General features: G+C 34.3%; 1 protein-coding gene across 1 annotated transcript in view; it reads right to left on the reverse strand.

Annotated features, from left to right (window-relative positions):
• Positions 1 to 2,986: 2,986 nt before the first annotated feature.
• Positions 2,987 to 13,759, reverse strand: part of LOC144235475 (thioredoxin domain-containing protein 16-like) — a gene marked incomplete at its 3' end in the record, with an annotated part of 99,055 nt that continues 88,282 nt past the window's right edge. Inside the window, exons 15-18 of the mRNA XM_077769044.1 lie at positions 12,796 to 12,964; positions 12,311 to 12,447; positions 4,774 to 4,858; positions 2,987 to 3,125 (exon numbers count right to left, since the gene is read on the reverse strand). Coding sequence (XP_077625170.1) covers positions 2,987 to 3,125; positions 4,774 to 4,858; positions 12,311 to 12,447; positions 12,796 to 12,964 — 530 coding nt within the window. The remainder of the gene's footprint in view (positions 3,126 to 4,773; positions 4,859 to 12,310; positions 12,448 to 12,795; positions 12,965 to 13,759) is intronic.

Genomic DNA, 13,759 nt, shown 5'->3' on the forward strand with positions numbered 1-13,759 from the left:
GGAAACTAATTTGACAATAAACTATTTGTTAAAAAAAAAAAAATTAGGAGAGATAGAGCCACTTGAACTACAAAGCTCAAGATGTTATGCTGGATACTGAAACAAAAAGAACTAAAATACTTTCCCTGCCCTCCAAAAGCTCATACTTTAGAGGAGGAGACATGTATACAAACTGCTGTGATCCAAGAAAGAATTAATGTATGACTATAAAATTAAGCTAAGAAAACAAAGTAGGGAAGCTCATGGATTTCAGAAGTGGTATTTGATCTGGCCTCAGGCAGAAAACAAGATCTTGACAGAGGAAGGTATGTGCCAGAGCCAGGATTCCAGATATAGGGAGCATCGTGGGGATGGGCAGAGAGGTGTGAAAGCATACATGCCATCTGGTAACAGTAGGAGTGAAGTATGCCAGACTTAGGCATTCAAGAGGCAAATGTGGCTGTAAGACCAGATGGTAAAATGCCTTGATAGGTTTTCTAGCTCCCAGGAATACTGAGAAGATTTTGGATCAAATGAGTGACATGGTTAGGCCTGTTTTAGAAAGATGACTAACTAGAATACGCATTTGTGAAAGGACACACAGGTGACACATTTCAGGGAAGAAAGACCAAGAGTTCTAGGAGTTTACGAGAAAAGATCAGAAACTCATATTTAGGCATCATCAGCTGGTATAATGATAGAAATTATGGGTATGGATAAAATTTCCCAAAGAAAAAACAGCAAAGGAAGAAAAAGGGGTTGAAGATGCAATTCCAGAGTGGCCAGAGGGTTGAAGGAGGTGTCTGGAATTGCAAAACCCAGAGGAAAAGAGAATTTTGAGAAGGAAAAGCATTGTCAATAGTTTTGGTTGCTACTTACAGGAAAGATCATCAAATGTGGTAACTGGAAGGTGTCCTTTTGCTATTTGAATATACAAGAGGCTGTAACTTATGCATAATAAAACCATAAAAAAGGAACTCAACGTATCTGAGAAAAGTTCTAGAACTATTTGTTCAGAAGTATGTTTAAATGTGACAGCCTTGAATAGATCACTGCATGTTGTTAATTATCGTGTTTTTCAGATTTGGGCATTATTTCCCTGGCCTAATTTGTCATCAGTTTCATCATGCCATATAAAAAATGTTTACTGTCTGGTCATCCAGTCCTCTTCCCTATCCAGATGAAGAAACCAAAGTCTTTCTAGTACTTAAGCGCAGGCCAGGAGATGAGCTTGCAGCTGGCTGGCTGCTACATCCTCTCATTTAAATCTCCAACACAGAGTAGCTTTAAGAAATTTAATAACCACTTGAGGGTTTTAAAATTTATGGAAAGGTCATAAACTAAAAGCAAAACAATTTCTTTTATAGCGGTTCAGTTTTTAGTTGAATGTTGCAAACCAAAACATTGTAAACTGAAATACTGCCACAATGCTTATCACATGTGCCTTAAAAATAAACAGATTCTGATAGTTGTTAAGTTTGCCCAAACTTTCTCAGCCATAAAGAATATAATCTTAACAAAAAATAGATACCGATTTTTATATATCAGTTAAGCAAAGATGAAAGAGTAAAATGTTCAAATTTCCTCTTGTACAAAATAGGAATAAGTATCAGCAGCCTTAAACATGAACCTGCCCTTTGGACTAGCAATTCAAATTCTGTGAATTTACCATGATTATGTAATCATGACAACACCCAAAGATTATCCTCAAGGTTGGTCACTGAGTAAAACAAAACTAAAGACAAATATTCATCAACAGGAAATTAAATAACTTGTGGTTTTTTAGTACAACAGAATATTATGTAGATACTAAAAAAACAATATGTGTATCTTCATTTCTTGATGGAAATATCTCTTAAGATAAAAACACAATCACATATATACACATGGAATGTTTTTTAAGTTTGGGAAAATATTTCTCCCAATTTAAATTTGGTTAAAGAGGTTACAGTTGACTTCAATTTTCTTCTTTCATAGCTTTCTGTATTATGTGGGAGAGAAAAGGTAAAGGCTTATAATAATTCCAAAATATTACACTATGTTTATGGCTAAAAAAATATTCATTTAATATGTCATTAAAGACAAAAATGCTACTTTAATAATTTGGAAAACTACATCATGAAAATATTAATGATTTGACTAATTATAACCTGTAACTTTAATGAGGTAGGGGAGGGAACAGAATCAAAAAGACTTAATAAAGGCTACAGCCAGTAATTTAAGCCTCAAATGCAATGTCATTTAGATTATCATGGCAAGAAACATAACAGGAGGATATTCATTATTTATTGCTGATTATAATGCTTATGTCACTTTAGAAATATAGAAAAGCATAAATTTGTTATATTTTAGCTATGTTTAATATAAATGCAAAAATAACTAAAATCAAGAAATGCATGTTAAAACTGTCAAGTCCTTGAGCCCACTATTTTCAAAGGGAGCAGTGGAAAAGGCCTTTCATAAGACACTGTTTTGTTCTAAAACTGTATAAATATGAATTCTAGCTAACATCTGTTTAATGTTTACCAGTGGCCAAACACTACCCAAAACTACATATGTCTCATTTGGTCCTCATGATAAGTCTCTGCGGCAGGTGCTACTACAGCTGCATTTTACACATGTGGAAAATGAGGCACAGAGAAGTTAATGAAGATCCAGTAAGGAAACAAGCAAGGATCTGCACCTAGGCAGTCTGACTCTCTCTCCAGAATCCATGTGCTTTATACCAAGTTTTAGCCAAGATCGAGTACCTCCTTCAACTGGCCATCAGCTACACAAGTCACCACAATGCAAAAATAATCCAAAAACATGCAAACTTCTGGCAGTGGACTATAAAAGCTATATTCATAATGAGTGAACAAAACAGAGTAACCTAATGAATCTTCAGCTCACAAAACATCATGCCCTCTGCCAACAAAAGCTGGAAAACTGTGCATTAAAATATGCTATTTTTAACTCCTCTAGATTCTATATTTCAAATAACGTCCTTATTATAAAATATACTCACAAATGTCTCCAGTAATGCATTGGTTACTATTTGAACTATGTCTTGTGCACGGGAGTTAGCTAATGGAATGCTCTCTACTTCGCCCTCTTTGTGTCTGGCCAGCAGCAGAGCTGGAAGTGTTGCTGCATATTTATTTGACCTGTGGAGAAATGCAGTATTAAAATTTCCAATAAAATATAGCCAGTCATCAAAAACAAACAATTATGCCAAGAGGTCAGATGGGGAGGCAGCAAATGAGAAGCCCTACTACTAAGGAAGAAATGAACTCAATTTACAGGCAAATTTATCTTCTATGTGAGGCTGTTTGAGGAAATTCAGGAGCTTGACAACCTAGATTAAAAGAAAGCAACAGCTAATAATCTAGACAGATTCTTTTTTTTCTAGACAACTTATTCATCAAGAAAATGTCTAAATAGTATTAGGAACATACTGAATGGTTCTCAACCTTTTTGGACTGCTCACCATAATGCTGAGCAAGGAGACAAGCATTTATTATAAACCTACTATTTGCCAGGCACTCTTGTAGATGCCTTTAGCTTTCATTTTACCCCCAGAACAGCCCTATAATGTATGCCACTATCACCCCCATTTTACAGATGAGAAAACCAGGACTCAAAGTGATAAGTGGCAGAGATAGGATTCAAACTGAGGTGCCCCAGATATAAAGTCTGTGCTCCGTCCACTATAACACAGCCCAAATCTGCTCCTTCTTACCACAACTTTTGCTAACTAAACTTAAAGGGAAATCACTAAACAGAAAAAAATGATTTGTGTGAAACTACAATGAAGTAGTCACATTTATATGATATAAAATCTTAACTGATGTTAGAACAAAGTATAGACATTATAATATTATAAGCATTAGTGGACGATCCAGCCTTCAGATTACCTCTTAGGTTGATCAGTTGGTTATAAATAAAAACATACTCTGAAAACAGCTGGTCTAGCTCTTTGGATCATAGCTAAATGCACAATGACAGCAGAACAGAAGGTAGTGGGTGACTGTCCATGTGTCAGGTGAATAGGTCTCTTATTTCTTAAAGATCTGGAAATCAGTGTTTCCTTTTCAAAAGTCATGAATTTCATGGACGGAAATGGAGCTTGATCTTCAAAAGTATATGTCACCAGTGCTCATGATTAAAGATTTAAGCTCAGAAATCACAATTAGGAATACTATGAAAAGCAAGATAAACTGNATATGTATTACTATATGTATTGTATATGTAATAATCTCCAAATGTTCAGTTCAGTCCTTCATTTTGAAGCAAGTGAAATATTTGGTAGTTCACAAAAGTTCCACATTCTACAAATAAAGCAACTTATGTGGCTAAAAGAGCAATAACTTAGAATTAACTAGAATGGTCAGGTACAGTCACATCACCTAAAACTCTGAGAGAAATATCGGGAAATTCTCATTTTTATATATACCTTGGTGGCAAATCAAAACCCAGACACTCAAGAAGTAAAATTCCCCCCAAAACTATGACAATTCCAAAGAACCAAAGTTGCAAATAACAGAACCCGAAGAGGAAAAATTTTTATAGGAAGGTAAAGTATTATGAGTCCAAGGTTGCCCCTGTAGGGGCTCTAGCCTAAAGCAAAATGATATCTAAGAATTCTAAAGAGCCAGATGCTACTGCCCAGATCTTCTTAGAAGGAAATAATAATATAATAAAAAATAAAAATAGTTATGTCACTGCCCTACTTTCCTTCAACTGTGTAAAAACTAGCAATATATTATTTTGCAAACTTCTTCCTCTCTAAAATTAGAAGACCAGTAAACTTACAGTGTCAAAGCATCTTCTTCAGAATAAATTCCAGTGATAACACATCCTCTTAGGTAGTTTCCTGCTTCAGTGAAATCTTCTTTTGCTATAAATATATAGCCAAGACAAAAATCTGAAACCTTTAAAATTATGTGTGCTATTCAACTGATGAACAGATTTATAAATGATTGTGATTTATTATCAATTAACCATAAAGATAAATATTTACAGGCAGATCTTATATAACTTAGTGGCTCTAAAATCTGTGTTCTTTTTATGACATATGATTACTACAGAAATGCAAATTGATATAATGCAATTATGGTTCCCTAAACAAATGTACTCTAAATGTGATTTATCCTATTTATTGCACTCTATCGCTTCTTGGCCTTTTGGCTAAGATCAAGTGTAGATTTATAGCACTCTAATCATATAGAGTTACTGAATAAATATTTGTTGCTTTCTAATTTATACCCTAAGGTGGGTAGAAATAGTTGCCTTATATATAGTTTGGAAAGAGAAGCAGATATGTGAAATAATGTGCACATTATCATTACAAAATCTAAAAGTGCCTATATGCACACAAAAAATAGAAGATTAGAAATTCTAGTACTTCAACAGGGTCTGTGTTAGGATTCTGCAATTACGAGGGATTTGTGTCTTTTCACTTCCTGTATTTTCTGTAATCTGTTTTTGTTACTTTTGAACCTTGATTAATTTATGTATCAATCTTTTCTCATTTGTTAGATATTTAAAAATTGTTTCTGTAGCTTTCTGAATACAGAGTCATGAGTAATAGTATATTCTGGATTATGTTAATGATTATCTTATAACAAAAAAGCAACTCTAAATTAAATACTCATAGACTAATGAGAAAAGAGCAGAAATAAACTTATATAAATGATGTATTCTTGCCAGCTGAAGACCAAATGATAACTTAGCTCACTAGAAGGAAGGTTCATGGCAGTCCAAACAGAAGATTAATGATGGAAGAATTGAGTCATAAAGCACCTCTTACTCTGGACATGCTGAACCCAAAAGATCTGTACCTTAGCAGTCACAACTGTAACCTGGTGTGAGAATCAGCACTCTTACCATCAAGTAACCACAAGGTTATGTTGTCTAAAAAGGATGCATGCTTTCCACAAGACTGAGAAACATTGCAGGAAAGCCAATTTACTTAAGTGGCACAATCAGCCAGTAGGCAGCATTCAGAGCTATTTATAACCATGAATTTAATGAGAAACTATTACTATCACAGAAAATATTTTTTCATATGAAAAAACTGGAAAAGACTGAGTGCCTATACTTTCATTTCTGAGAAAACAGAGCTTATTTCTCATCAATAATTGATGACCATCATCTAAAGCAATGACATAATGGAACCTGTTTCAGCTTCTTTTCTTTTTTGGTAAATAACAGTGGAAAACTACACTAATATTTCCATGTACTTTCCTCACACAGAAGCCTCTCTACTCATGAATATGTTTCTTAAAAGGCTCTTCGCAAATCTACTTGCTCATAATGGAATCATTTAAGACTGTAGAAACTAAACTGGTTTCTACTAAACCAGACTGTCAGTTTTCCTCTGAACATTTAAAACCAAGCATATTCTCCTCCTTGGTGAAAACTGCATGTATGTCAGAATATATTGCAAGTTCCAAGTATAAAAACATAATCTGTTAATCTAAATAAAAGGTTTTTAAATCACAATAAATATATTTGGGATGTAATACTAGTTACAATATTTAGTTGTGTAACTATAAACATGTTTTAACTGCATAAAATAAATACAGTAGTTTAGTGATACTGTTTTCCCACTACATTTTATTGAATAGTTGCACTTATACAAGCACATATATACACATACTACTACATACACACTTATTTTTTAGCTCTATCAATAAGAGTTGAGAAACATGAACACTCCAGTAACTAAAAGCACTCCTAATCCCTAGATCTTGGTTTCTGAATTCAGTGTCCCACTAAAAGGACCTTGGAGAAATGGCTGATTCCACAAACAAAACTTGGAACATCTTATGCCAAAAGGACATATTCAAAGAATGATGGAGACATGTCCAAAGGACACAGGAGGCAGATTGAAGGGGCTCCCACTGACAGAATCTGAGACTTTAGCAAATGAATGATTGTAACTGATTATAACCCACTGGATAAGAACTCAGGTGTCCATACTGAAAAACAAACAAATGAGAAGGAAAAGCTCTTACAGAAGTAGAACTATTTTTAGTACACATAGGGAGTTAGAAATTTTCTACTGGACACCTATCATAGTCATAGCTCTTTCAGGCAATGGATTCTAGAACTGGAGTGCAAAAGTACAATGAAAAACAGGACATTTAAGACATCTTAAATTCTATCCCCCCAACATACTATTAATTACAGAGGGAAAAAAAGTAGAGAGACCTGGTAGATACAACAATGGACAAAAGAGACCTTTTAGCCCTCTTGGAATTCACATTATATTAATTTTTAAATCATTAGAATCTACATGAACAATAAATCAATATCTGATATAAAATAAGTGCTCAGTAAATGTCAGTAGTTAGCTTTATGAACAAAATGTAAATGTACATAAAATGTTAATGAATCCATAGTAGCCTTTTTATTGTTACATATTTTCTCATTCAATAGATATTGAAAGTCCAGTAGCTATCACCTGGACATCTGCAAAAAGCAACTACAACAAAAGAGAAATGAATACCTGACTGAAAAGTCTGAGAACAATCAATGTAGTGAAATAATAAAAAAGCATCACCTCCAGATCACATCATTCTGGCACACCAGAACAGTCTCTATATAGTTTAACACCATACTTTTGACTTGTGTTGAGAGATAATTACATGTAAATCTTATGATTTGTACAGGATTATCATAAAGTATACTGTTCCCTGTGCTGATATATAAAAAATATATGAAAAATCCCTCTCAGCATTTACAATCAGGGATAAGTTTTCTCTGTGGATGAGTCAGCATCTTAACTTTTAGCTTGCCATTTACTATACAATGATGATAAGCTGACAAAAACTTCAACTTTCTGTTTCCGGTTGCTGCCAGATTGCTTACGGTTAAGTTCTATGATCAAGTGCACTGTTTTTTTAAATATGCTACATAATTATTCCCTACTCTTTTATGGCTTAACTCTTTTTCTTGTTTTAATGACTTTATTTGTGCTTTTTATTATCCAAAGCCCTTAATTGTTTTTGGAAGGAGGCCCAGAGTAAATAATAGATGGCACCTGCAGCTCACCAGGCACCAGGGGTAGATAGAAGACAAAGTCAACAGTGGAAGCAAAAACACTGGAAAGGCAAAGGTACAGGAGTAAAACACAGACTCCTCACTTCACAATTTTTCATAGAGAATACAAATGAAAAAGCTATCCCCTCTTGGATTTTGCCTTCTAAGATAGGAAGTCACAGAACACATATTCATATTCTCATTCTTTCTTTCTAGTAAGTTATGTTGGCTTTTATTTTAAAAGATTGTGAAGACCAAGTAGAGGGGGAAAATTACTAGACAGAAATTTGTAGAAAGCAAAATTTAATAAGTAATTAACGGTATCCACTATCTTTAAGTTGGATGCTAGATATGGGGATATTCTTCCCATAAAAATATCCTTAAAAGATTTTATTCAGAATTTGAAATTCATCTTCAATGAAAGAAAAATAGGGGAGTAGGTTTGCTAAATAAATGCCAATAGCTAATGTGATGAAAAAAAACAAACACTAAGGGTTTTATTACCCTTACCCAAGAAGCCATTCATATGCAAGGGCAAAAGAATAACATTCTAAGCAATATTACTGGTTAGGAAAAATGCCCTATGTACCCTTCCTTTAAAGCTTACTGTAAAACATTCCTATGAGCTAGAAAAAAATAGTCTAAAAATAGAGAAATTGTGATATTAAAAGAACACTATAGTCTATGATGCTATGTAAAACGAACAAGGTAAAATTAATTGCTATCAGTAATGTATCAAAGCTGAAAGGAAGAAACATTAATTTGAAATGCATCAAAAATAAGATGAATTAATTGATGGATGAAAGAAGGATGGATAGATGCAAAGGCATGTGCTAAATGAAGTACAAGTTAAATGCTAATAGTAGAAACTAGATGATAGGTATATGGCTGTTCACTATAAAATCAACTTTGCTGTATGTTTGAAATTTTTCATAATAAAATGCTAGAAAAATGCAAAAAATTTTCAAAGAGAAATATATAATGCAAAAAAGTTCAAGAATAATGATAATATGAGTTGCAATACAAGACTATAGAGGCCCGTATAGAGAAAAAGATGACAGAAAAAATTAAAAGCATCCTCATCTTCCAAAAAAGGATTCAAAATCATTGAAATAGCCTTTAAGATTCCAATATTTTTGTTTGTTTTTTTTTTAAATAACATCTTCTTTAGCCATGGAGAATATAAAGCCAAAAGAAGTATACTACATGTAGACTAACTAAAGAAATAATAGTGAAGCATAAAACAAGCAACAGATATAAAAGAAGTTTAGACAATATGTGTAAATGACCGAAGTTCACCTGGAAGAGCCAATAGGCAAAAAAAGATAAACAAGAGAGTTGACCCAATTATATATTCAACATGTATTATAAAACTAATAAATTAGGTATCGATAGGGAGACCAAAAGTGAATAAAACAGAAAACATTTAAACAGATATATATACGTTGGGCTGAGCACCGCGTGTGGTACGTAAGTGATGAACCACAGGAATCTACCCCAAAAACCAAGAGCACACTTTACACACCATATGTTAGCCAATTTTACAATAAATTATATTAAAATAATAATAATAAACAGATATATATACACACATACAGACATGGATTTAATATGGTGATGATGGAATTAAAACAAGAGGGCAAAAAAGGATAATTAACTATTTAGACAAAAATAAAGTTGGCCCCCAACTTCCTACCATGCACAAAAATATCTAAACGGTTAAGGACTTAAAAAGAAAAAAAAGTCAAAGAACACAATCAACAGGGTGGAAAGGTATTCCAGGTAATAGAAATATATGCAATTCATATATATAAAGAATTCCTGCAACTCAACAACAACAACTCAATTGAAAAATGGGCATAGGACTTGACTAAGCATTTCTCCAAAGAAGATATACATTCTTCTTCTACAAAGAAGAATGGCCAAAAAGACATAAAAAGATGCTCAATACCACTACTTATTAGGGAAGTGAAAATCAAAACAATGATCAAATCAAAACCATTAGGATGACTACTATCAAAAAAATCACCCAGAAAATAACAAGTATTGCTAAGGATGTGGGGAAGTTAGAACCCTTGTATACTATTGGTGGGAATATAAAATGGTACAACCACTAGGGAAAACAGTATAGTGGTTCTTCAAAAATTTAAAAATAGGACTATCATATGACCCAGAATTCCACTTCTGGGTATATATCTAAAAGAATTGAAAGCAGAGTCCTGAAGAGATTTTTTTTTTTTTGAATTTTTTAAAATGTTTTATTTCTAGGAGAGAGAGAGAGAGAGAGACAGTGTGAGCAGGGGAGGGTCAGAGAGAGAGGGAGTCACAGATGGAAACAGGCTCCAGGCTCTGAGCTGGGAGTCAGCACAGAGCCCGACGTGGGGCTCGAACCCACGAACCGTGAGATCATGACCTAAGCGAAAGTCGGACGCTTAACCGACTCAGCCACCCAGGCGCCCCAGAGTCCTGAAGAGATATTTGAAGACCCATGTTCACAGAAGCATTATGCACAATAGCCAAGAGATAAAAACAACCCAACAACAGATGAATGGATAAATAAAATGTGCTATGTACATACAATGAAATATTATTTAGCCTTTAAAAGGGAAGGAATTTTGATACATGATACAACACGGATGAACCTTGAGAACATCATGCTAAGTAAGCAAGCCAATAAAGACAAATACTGTATGATTCCACTTATAGGAAGTACCCAGAATAGTCAAATTCATAGAGATACAAAGTGGAATGGAGGCTGCCAGGGGCTAGGGAACAGGGAAATGGAGAGTTGTTTAACAAGTACAGAGCTACAGTTTTGCAAAATGAAAAAGTTCTGGAGCTTAGCTGTATAACAATATAAATATACTTGATGCTAGTGAACTACATGGTGAAAAATAGTTAAGATGGTAAATTTTGTTATGTGTATTTTATCACAATTTAAAAAAAGAAAAAATATTCAAAGCAAGAAGATAATATAAATAAGAGTAAAAAATATAAATTAAAGCAAGAAGAAAATATGCAGGTGAATATTAACTGATAAAGATAGAGATTTTCTATAATTAAAATCAATGGAAGAAATGTCAAAATCAACAGATTAGAAAACAAATTTTAAACTCCTAAATATAAAAATATTAAACAAAGCTAAAAACGACACAAACTGGGGAAAATAACTGAAACAAATGACAAGAACTTAATATCCTTAATACATAAAAATCTCATAGTAATTCATCAGACAAGCACTAAAAACCCATTTTTAAAAATGAATAACACATATAACACACAGCTTATAGAAAACATGGTTATTCTCCTATTGGGAACATATATCCATTAAATAGACTAAATTCCATACAAAGATGCATAAATAAAAATACTCTTCACAGCAAAAATAAAAAAGGAAAACAACAGATGTCATTTCTTGGTAAATAGTTAAATAAATTACAGTATTTTCATCTAAATATACAGCCATAATGCTTTTGGAGACTACTAAACACATGGAAAAACTGCACCCATGTAATATTAAATAAAAACGGCAAGACAGAGGCGCCTGGGTGGCTCAGTCGGTTAAGCGACCGACTTCGGCTCAGGTCATGATCTTGCAGTTCGTGGGTTCCAGCCCTGCGTTGGGCTCCGTGCTGACAGCCTGCTCAGAGCCTGGAGCCTGCTTCAGATTCTGTGTCTATCCTCTCTCTCTGCCCCCCCCCCGCTCATGCTCTGTCTCTCTCTGTCTCAAAAATAAATAAAAACTATTTTTTAAAAAATGGCAAGACACTGGGGCACCTGGGTGGCTCAGTCGGTTAAGCGTCCGACTTTGGCTCAGGTCAGGATCTCACGGTTCGTGGGTTCGAGCTCCATGTTGGGCTCTGTGCTGACAGATAGCTCAGAGCCTGGAGCCTGTCTTCAGATTCTGTGACTCCCTCTCTCTCTGCCCCTCCCCTGCTCACGCTGTCTCTATCTCTCTCTCAAAAATAAAACATTAAAAAAATTTTAAAAAGACAAAAACTAAAAAACCCAGCAAGACACCAATCTAGATACACAATACTAGTCTAATTATATTAAAACATGTATTAATATGCAATATATAGGTACACAGAAAAATGAGGGAAAGAATTACATCAAAATTTAACAGCTCTAAATAATTTTGGCTTTTAATTTTTTCTTCAAATTTCTTTGCATTTTCAAAATTCTATAATTTGAGTTCTCTATAATTTAAAAATAATTTATAATTTCTTTTTAAAGGAAGTAAAACTAGTAAGCATATTTTTTAATTATCTGTTACATAATTTGAAAGTTCATTTTTACTTACCTCTTGTCATGTTTGGGCTAAATAGTCCCAGCACAGACACACTAGAGTAGGGTATCAGGTCTTTATATAATTCCCCACTTAAATATTCTTCTGCTTCTTGGACAGATGTTATGTTCACTGGGCATGAAATCCTGTTGCTGGATGAATATATAACTACATTCAAAATTAATTTTTAAAGATACTTTTCAGCTTGCAAAAAAAAACAAACAAACCCATATTGAACTTTGCAAACACTATATTCCACAGGATAAATATCTGACAAAACAAAGTCAATTAAATACTCTTGTAATTAAAAAAATCACCCTCATAAAATAAAATTTCTGTCTCCCCAAAAGTGACTTGGATAGGCTCTCCTCACCCATGTTTATCCTGTGATGTCAATTCATTACTCCTTAACCTATTCAAAGTATGTCAACAAAGCATGGGAATCAGAAGGTATATAGACCTAAAAATTTAAAAGTCATAGGGAGAATATGAATACTTACAGCAGAATAAATTTTAGGAGATTTTCAGTTCCCAACATCCCAGTATAAGATACCGGGTGCTTGCCTTCCTTGTACATCTTTACAACCGGAAATTCAGTAACATTTTGCTTAGTACATAAATCAGACCAATCTGCACAGTTCACTCTAGTAAGCAGCATAGTGGATGTGCCTAAACAAAAGGAAAATGCATTTTATAAATATTAATGTAGAAAACTCAGTTGGGTAGATTTGACAATATTTTTATAGTCCATTCTTATTTTAACCTCTCATCGGCATGAACGGTTTCTGCTGGACTCTCTCTTCCCCTGATTTTTGCAACACCTTCCCCTACTGGCTTATTTCCCCACCTCCTCTGCTGCTCTGTTTTGGTCCCTTTTGCATGTTCTTCTGACAGCAAAGCTGGGAGAGCCTCAGGGCTCAGTTTAAGTTGCCTTCTCTTCTTGTTGTACACTCTCTTCCCAGACAACCTCAGTAATTATTAACAACAGAATGAATCCTATATTTATATCTTTGACTCAGCCTCCTCCTTACAGTTCTAGACCCATGTATCCTTATGGCCTTCTCTATTTATCTTTGAATGGAAACATCCTCAAATTCAACACATCTAAACCCAAATATAGCTTCCTTCCTATAGGTTGCCATTCTTACACAAATCAGAAAACAAAGTACCACCTTTATTTTTTTTTTTATTTTTTAAATGTTTTATTCATTTCTGAGAGAGAGAGAGAGAGAGAGAGACAGCATGAGCAGGGGAGGGTCAGAGAGAGAGGGAGATACAGAATCTGAAACAAGCTCCAGGCTCTGAGTTGGCTGTCAGCACAGAGCCCAACATGGGGCTCGAACCCACGAACCGTGAGATCATGACCTGAACCGAAGTTGGACGCTTAACCAACTGAGCCACTCAGGTGCCCCCAAAATATCACCTTTAGTGTCACCTCATTCCTAACCTGCCATGTCTAGTCAA

Source organism: Crocuta crocuta, unplaced genomic scaffold (genome assembly GCF_008692635.1).
Source record: "Crocuta crocuta isolate KB4526 unplaced genomic scaffold, BGI_CrCroc_1.0 scaffold10, whole genome shotgun sequence".
In the NCBI taxonomy this organism is placed as follows: domain Eukaryota; kingdom Metazoa; phylum Chordata; class Mammalia; order Carnivora; family Hyaenidae; genus Crocuta; species Crocuta crocuta.